This window comes from Diadema setosum, chromosome 19 (assembly GCF_964275005.1).
Source record: "Diadema setosum chromosome 19, eeDiaSeto1, whole genome shotgun sequence".
Taxonomy (NCBI): Eukaryota; Metazoa; Echinodermata; class Echinoidea; order Diadematoida; family Diadematidae; genus Diadema; species Diadema setosum.
This window is the reverse complement of record NC_092703.1, coordinates 24,157,677-24,166,176: the sequence shown is the minus strand read 5'-3', so window position 1 is coordinate 24,166,176 and position 8,500 is coordinate 24,157,677. Positions and strand designations below refer to the sequence as shown.

At 41.5% G+C, this 8,500-nt stretch overlaps 1 protein-coding gene across 1 annotated transcript; it reads right to left on the bottom strand.

The window, feature by feature from the left end:
- Nucleotides 1–4,416: 4,416 nt before the first annotated feature.
- Nucleotides 4,417–8,500, bottom strand: LOC140242363 (cationic amino acid transporter 4-like). The gene is made up of 3 exons (XM_072322098.1): nucleotides 6,842–8,500; nucleotides 5,176–5,284; nucleotides 4,417–4,583 (listed from the first exon to the last, which is right to left on the bottom strand). The coding sequence occupies exons 1-3, from the start codon at nucleotides 8,498–8,500 to the stop codon at nucleotides 4,417–4,419; spliced, it is 1,935 nt and encodes a 644-aa protein (XP_072178199.1).

Below are 8,500 nucleotides of genomic sequence, written 5' to 3'. Positions count from 1 at the left end.
CGATGAGTTTGTGAGCACAAATTCCTACCTGAACACGGGACAGGAGATTCCCATCGCAAAATGAGTCAAGTTTGCATGTGCCGCTTTCTGGGCCCACACGCAGGAGTGTTCACTTGCTCCAAGAGCTGCCATAAGGTCTATGTGTACCAAGGGTAGCCTCTTCAGCGCCAGCGCCATTGCTGTTCCAAGCCGGGGCCTTGCCTTCCTCAATATCCCAGTGCCATTTTGAAACACCGGGTCAAGAGGAACCCGGTACAGTGTACATTCTATATATCGTCTCCAATGAAGTATACATGCGCATTGAGCGGTATCGGAGTTCAGGATTCAGTCTGGTGGAGCAGTGTCCCCGTAAAGACAACATTGGATTGGTGATCAGAAGTTGAATGCATTGATACTTTCATCTGTGTTTTTTTCTCCCCTGAACAATCTTGGCCCCCTTATATTGCTTGATAGTGCGATTTTACTCCGTGCAGAATTCGAGACGTAATCATATATGTTGGTGTAAGTTGGACATGGAAGTTGACTTCATGGAATGGAACAATGCTGTACATGTACTGCCCCAGTGTCGTGTAGGTCTTACTTGAAGTGCTACTGAATTCGTTAAGGAGTATTTAAACTCGATTGCGTAACATTACCTCGTCAACGTAATCCATTCAAATCTAGCATTCAAACTGTGACCTGACAAAGTCACCCAGTACGTTAAATGTGTACCGCTGTATCTATCGGATGTGTTTATCTGTGTGATCTTTTGTAGTGGCGGATCCAGAGGGGGTGCAACCGGCACACGCCCCCCCCCCCCATTATTTTTCGTTAAAAACGAATAAAAAGAAAAAATGAAATGAAACCCGGAAGTGGCACCAGAAATATTTGTTGCGTCCTCCTCCCCCCTCCCCCTTACAGAATTCCTGGATCCGCCCCTGCTTTGGATCACTTTTCTCACTTTATACGTCACTCTTTCACTTCACAGCCGCATCATCGTATGGTTATTAGTTGAAGCACATGTACTACTCTGTGTGACCAGACTCCCATTTCTTCATGTGAATAACTACAGTGGGTATCAGAAAAAAGTAATACAACTTTAGAGTTCTACTTTTCCCTACGATATCGCCAACTATAGAGATCACAATGATGGTCCAAGGGAAAGGAGAACTCTTCTTCTTTCCCGATTGGATAAATCGTGTTAAGAAAATGTCATGTATGACTGAGTACGCTACCTTGAAAGAAAACAATGACAAGTTGCACTTTTTTTCCCAAGTTTGAGTGCTATTTTGGGAACATTGAAATCTTCCTATCAGGGGCTGTTGCCATGGTAGCTTCCGTAGTTCGTCGCGAATGCATTCTTGCATCTCCTGGAGATGACGATCGAGACTCAAGTAGCCCCAGAGAAAAAAAAAAAACAATCACAAGGTGTGAGGTTGGTGATCTCGGTGGCCATTCAGTGTCATGATTGAGGGCAACAACTCTTTCTCCAAAGAGTTCTGTCAGACGATTACTGACCGCTATACAAGGCGATGAGCTGGTGCACCCTCCTGAACTTATGTGCACGGAAGTCTTGTCGTTCAAAGTGTTCCTCCAGTTGCAGTACCATGTCTTCATTAAGCACAATGAAGGTATACGTGTTACCCTTCACTTTGCTTTAGAAAAAAAAGGTCCGATTACCTGGTAACTCCCACAAAGGCCAACTCACAAACTTCATTTTTCTCCGCTCGATTGAGACAAGGCCCGGTCGCTGCCAACTGTGTGTTGAAAGGGCAAGTGACCATGTTGAAGGTTATGGACCATGGACATGTGATTAAAGGTAAAAGTTAGCCCTAAACACAGATTTGCAGTGGTGCATGCTGGCCTTATTATTTGACCATGGTCATTGACAGATCTCATTCATTTTAATGAGACATTCAATATGCCTTCAGGATAACATTCACACTTAAAAAAAAGCAACTTGTCATTATAGTCTTTAAAGTTAATGTGATCAGTCATATGTTATTTATCAAAACAATTAGGTACCAATAGAAAGAGGAAGTGTTCTCCTTTCCTCACAACTGTCATTGAGCTCTCTATAGTTGACAATATGGATTATAAAATGGGCTCTAGAATCTCTGCAATCTGATTGGTCAATTGTCATACATTGATTTTTACTGGTCCACACTGAGCCATGCGTCCGGTAAAATCCAAATGCATGGCTCAAGTCTTGTATAGTGTTGTAGGTGTACCGGACGCATGATGGCGAAAATAGTTGTATTTCATGAATTTACGGGCCCATTTTGTAACACAAATGGTGCACAGGCCTATTTCGTGGATCAGTAAGAATTGGATGCCCTCGTTTAACTATGGGACAGTCTAAAACCCACTCGCTGCGCTCGTGCGTTAAACTCGCGCATCCAATTCTCACCGATCCACTCTGTGCATCATTTGTATAAAGGACCTCTCTAAAGTTGGATTCATTTTTTTGGATACTCACTGTATAACTATCCTCAGAAACTTTCATTCCTTGAAAGCGTCCTCGACAATAGCTCGACATGCAATATGTGTGAAGTCAGTAAGACAACAGATGGGCAGGAAACTCTTATGTGTGAACTTGTATTTCTTTCAATGTCGACCGTAACTTTGCAAACTGAAGATATTTTGAGAAACGGGACCATGCAGCGATAGCGTGCGGTAAATGTTATTGTTATGTAACTTTGTGACTTTCTGGAAAGGCATCAAATAAAGTTCTTTTAAACTCAATTGCAACTATTCCAGAGCCTAATTCCTTTAAAGGTTGCGATGATTGTTTCTTGGTTACATATCAGTTTGATTTGTTTTTGTTTTTCCTTTAGTTTTTTTTTTCTATTGTATGATCCAATATTTGTCTAAAACATAATCAAACTTTCGATATAGATGCAGTGATATAATTTCGTATTTGCAGTCGACTTCAGGTGAAAATGCTTGAACGCATAGTCACTCAGACGTCCTTTAGGATTGCAAGACTGATTAAACTTTTCTTCAGTATAATACTTCAGTTCAAAGCATATTTCACTACATACATCGCTCTTTCACTTCATTGGATTACGTCAAACTTTCACATCATTCGTCACCCTTTGATTTCATACATCACTCTTTCCTTTCATAAGGCCACTAAAATCCGCCTCATACGTCACTCGTTCACCTCATACATCACTCTTTTATTTCACATCCACATGCGGGATATTATCGTGCTTCACCTGGATTAGCTTGTATGTCTCTCAATTCTGATTGTAGTACATGTATTTTTCACGTGTGTTTTTTTTTTTCTTCTTCTTTTTCTTCTTCTTCGTTCCAATCAATGTTTCATTTAATCAAATCAGTACGTCCCTCTGCTCTGCTAGGAGTTGCAACTGGTTCGTCCAAGTCTTTGTCTATCCTCAAGATTATGAAGCGGACTCCTCGTACACGCAATGTCATTAGGACACAAACATGTCGAAGATGTAAAATTTCATCTGCATGTATTTTATTTCACCTCATTTTCAGGGTAATCTTATAAAATAGTATGCAGCTAATCAATGCGGATATCTCTTCTTTAATCTAGTGTCATAAGAATATCCCTGTAATATAATTGCCACATAATCAAATAAACAGCATAATCCGTAACAGCACCAAAATGTTGGACATTATCTAACATCATATACGTTCCTAAGAAATTTATGCATGTGTTTCTGTCTTTTTAAGTTTAACAAAAATCCAAAAAAAAAACACACACACAAAAGTAGCATCGCGCTGATGTGTAATGATCACTATTTTTACATTTTCATAGGACACCGGAATGAATTTTGTCGATTTGAAAGAGAAACTTTTTATCACCGGTTGGAAAAAAGAAGAATCTTGAATTCTTTCATGCGTCTTTCGGTCATCGAAGACTTCACAATGGGGAGTGGCGGCATACGAATTAAGCCTTTGTGTCCCACATTTATAACCTGTCCATAGTTTTGCGTGTGAAATTTGTGCCCTTTTGACTCACTGGCACAGAAAGTAATAACAGAGCAATGCATGTGGCCCAACTCCCGATGTGGTATGAAGAATGCCAGCAACAGGGACAAAGCCGGGAACAGGGTGGGAAAAGGGCAAGGATACCACCTGTTCGTTCATCTCAAATAATCGTTTGTCAACCACTCTCCAAAATCCTTCAATAACAGAATGCACATTTATTTTTCCAAACAAGCAACTTGTTTTCATCACGAGTCCTACATAGGCACGCTGATTTTCTTGCTTATCATGATATCACGATTGAATATTTTCCAAGCCTTTGAATCATAGTAAGTAAAATGTAGTACGACTAAGAGTCACCGCACTTCTATACGACTTTCGATCGCACGACTGACCGACGTTGGTCTAAAATAAACAAGCATGTATATTCTGATTCTATTCTGATTAAGTCAATCAGAATCAGAATTAAGCGTATCCTCATTTTTGTCCAATACGACAGTCTGGAGCGTCAATATTGTCCCGTATACTGCCGTAGGAGGCGCTGGCTTGACCCGGATTAGATTGGTTTGCTCGTGGTTCATTTTTTCGACGCTCCTTCCCCTCTTTACTGTGCCGGAATCCGTAGAGGAAGTATATTGCCAATCCTATGAATATATGAAGAGAACGCTAATACGGATCATCAGAGCAGTGTTATATAGTTTTTACATTCAAAAGAGATTACGTAATGATTGCTGTCACGGACACTATTATACACACTATTTTTACTACTAGAATGCAGAAAAATAAGAAAAATTGGCCGATTCCTCATATTTTGCCTTTTGTTTTATTCTTAACATTTACATGAGAACTTTTGATGACGTATTAACTATATCAGTACATAATCACTTTGGTTCACGTGACATAACGTTGCTGGGGTGACAAAACCTTGTGTGAAAAATTTTGGTGAAAATCACTTTTTTTTAGATTAAATGTTACATAATCGGTTAAGTGAGGCCCTGTCCAAATCCTAGCTGTCTTACCCCAGAGTGCTCTGTTCCACCCCCCCCCCCCCACAACCTCACCCCTCCACCCCGAAAATAGATACATACATACATACATACATCGATAAATAGATGAATAAATAAATAGATAAAGGAAATACGAAAGAAAGAAAGAAATACGGAAATCAAAAATACACGAATGCATTCAAATAGATCGATATTTTTTCGATTAAGTTTAGCTTCTATTAAAACTTACCTATCACAACCCAGATGAGGAACCGGCACCAGGTAATAGCCCTGAGCTGAAGAACCATTACCAAATTACAGAGGATGCTCAGCCAAGGAACGAAGGGCACCCAGGGAACCTGTAACAACAAACATGGCGCATTCTCTTAAAGGACAAGTCCACCTTCATAATACATGAGGATTGAGAGAATGCAACAATATTAGCAGAACACATCAGTGAAAGTTTGAGGAAAATCGGACAATCCGTTCAAAAGTTATGAATTTTTGAAGTATCTGCGCAGTCACTGCTGGATAAGAAGACTACTACAGTGTATGATGTCACATGTGTACAACGATGTAAGGAAAATAAAAAGAGAATTTCACAAAACTTTACTTTTTGAATAAAGTGCAAAATTCTTCGACTTGTTACTGACGAATGTTAAGGGTAATATTATTCCCCCTGCCTTCTGAAAGAGAGAAGTCTAGTGTTCTTTTGTTATGCTAGAAAAATGGAAATATGTTGAATTTTCTTTATTCTCTCTTTATAACGTTGTACACGTCATGTGACATCACAATCTATAGTAGATTTTTCATCCATCCATGACTGAGGAGAAATTTCAAAAATTCATAACTTTTGAACGGATTGTCCGATTTTAATCAAACTCTCACTGATGTGTTCTACTAATATTGCTGCATTCACTCAACCCACATGTCTATGAAGGTGAACTTGCCCTTTAAACTTCTAATGCAGTGGAGGATCCAGGGGGAGCTCACCGTGTGCGTCCCCCCTTATTTTTTTTTTAAGCAAAATAAATAAAAAGAAAAAAAATTGGGGGAGGGATGCGTGCGCCCCTTTAATTTTGTAAAGGCGTCCCTCTTTAAGGAATTCCTTGATCCGCCCCTGCAATGGTGTGTGAGAGCGACTGTCGGATTTGAGGTGCAGCGTGTAATGACAACAATAATGATGATAATAGATGGACGTGTCACTTTCTTTCGTCTCTAGTTTTCATTGCAAGTGATTGACAAAATTAAATTAGGGTCCTACCCGTCATCGACGTAAATAGACACCGATTATTCAGTACGTTTGGGAGCAGCAGCCATGATAACAAAAGCATGGGCACAGGTACCTACGTACCCGGGTGGGATTTCGAACCCACCATGCACGTCCAGGCAGAATCTGCGTAGCCTTGTAGATGTCTGTCTAGTCACTGCTAATAATCAGTAGGTTGTGGATTCGAATCCCTTCCCAAGGTGTATCCCCATTATTCTTTCTTATCAAGGCTATATGTACTTTGAATGGAAAAACGAAATGGTTGTAAATAATATAACAAAAGGCTGACTACGTTTTATGGTTCACCAACAAAGAAAAATCACTTTGGGTAACAGCGAGAATTTACTCATCATCTATTCAATCCGACAAAAGGGGGTCATTTTCACACAAATCGGAGATAACATTATCATCCGTATTATGAAGCATTGTCTTTATGAAGTGAACTTTATGGTCTGGAATATTATGGTAGTCCCATTGTAGAAAAACATAACAAAATGGATTTAAAATAAAATCAGTAAATATTCTACGTTTGTATACGTGTATATCTATATATATATATATATATATATGTGTGTGTGTGTGTGTGTGTGTGTGTGTGTGTATGTGTGTGTGTGTGTGTGTGTGTGTGTCTACGTAGTGTCCTCACCCTGTAATAATCTCCAGAGACTTGGTTTTGCTCATGTAGCGGAATCACAAGAAGGCTGACTAGACCGCCGACTAGGAAAAAGACAAGAAGAAGAATTGCCCACCAGTCAGCAGCCAGATTTTGGAATCCATATTTGAGAACCAGGATGACGCCAGAAAAGAGGACCACTGATAGTCCAAGACAGGTGTTAACGACAAAACCGGGTGGAAACCTGGCAAATTGTCTCAGGAGGGGCACCTCTCTAAACTTCTCTTTTAGCATCCCTGGTAGATGGGATGAAGCGTTGGCCAGAAATCTCTCGTTGTGGCATGACTTTCTACCCTCGCCGACTGAAGATAGAAGCCGCGTAACGTCTCTTTGCTCGTCCGAAAACTGCTGCATCTCCATCGCTGCATCCTCCGGCGACTGATCATGGCGGTATCGCATAATGATGATTGCACAGGCGACAAAAATATATCCGAGCAAGAAGCCAATTGACAAAAATTCAACCAACTCCGGCAGGGAGAAGAATACAGCCAAGGGAGATACAAGTGCCAATGAGCAGAAAGCCGCAAACACCGGGACTCGAGTGGTTTCATTGACCCGGCCCAAACAACTGAACAAGAGTCCGTCTATGGCCATGGCATAGAACGACCTCTGGAGGCAATAAAGGCACATGAAATTGCTTGTAACCATCGAACAAAGCGCCCCTATACTAACAACCCATCTCGCCCATCCCACACCAGTCGCGACGAACGCCCCAGCAAAGGCGGAAGACTCGTCCAGTGTCGTGTAGGGAACCATGAGAGTCAGAGTGGCGGAACAAAGCATGTACACAGTGATAGTAATTAGGATGGAGATGAACATTGCTCTCGGTATACTCTTACGAGGATTGACTGCTTCCTCGTTGGCATAGGCAATTGCATCGAATCCACAATAAGAGAAGAAGAGCGTTGCCGCACCTGAGAATACGCTTCCAGGACCATAGGGCACAAAGCCGCCATAGTCCTGCCAATTCCTAATGTCCGCCTTCTGCAGTCCAAGAATGATAATGATCAGTATGACCAATGCGTTTATACCCACAAGAACTCCGTTGAGTGCGGCGGAAACGTTTATCCCTAATATGACGGCGACAGTGATCGATGCAAGGAAAATGACAGAAAATATGTTAGGATACGGAGCAAAGAAGGGCACAGTCCATAAGTTACTCCTCATTACTGAAATTATCATGAAGTTTGACAAAGCACCTCCACAGAGAAAATCCACGTAGCCTATAAATGCGACGGCAATAGCGGCTGCTGAGATGGCGTATTCGAGTATCACGTTCCAGCCGATAAGAAACGCCCATATCTCTCCCATCGATATGTACGTGAATGTATACGAGGATCCAGTTCTGGGGATGCGGCAAGCAAATTCGGCAAAGCAAATTGCCGAAAGCAAAGCGGCTATTCCACTCAAGGCGTACGAAACAACAGTTGCAGGTCCCGTAGTTTCTTTGGCTTCCACTCCAGTGAGAACATACAAACCGTTGCCAACCATGATGCCGAGACCCATCAGGACAAGGTGGCCCGTTGTGAGCTTGCGCTGCAGAGGGGTGTCACTAGGATCTTCGGCTGCTCCCAGTGTCTTCTTCCGGGTCATATGTGCTAGGTGTTCCCAGCAGCTGTTGATTAGCGCCAT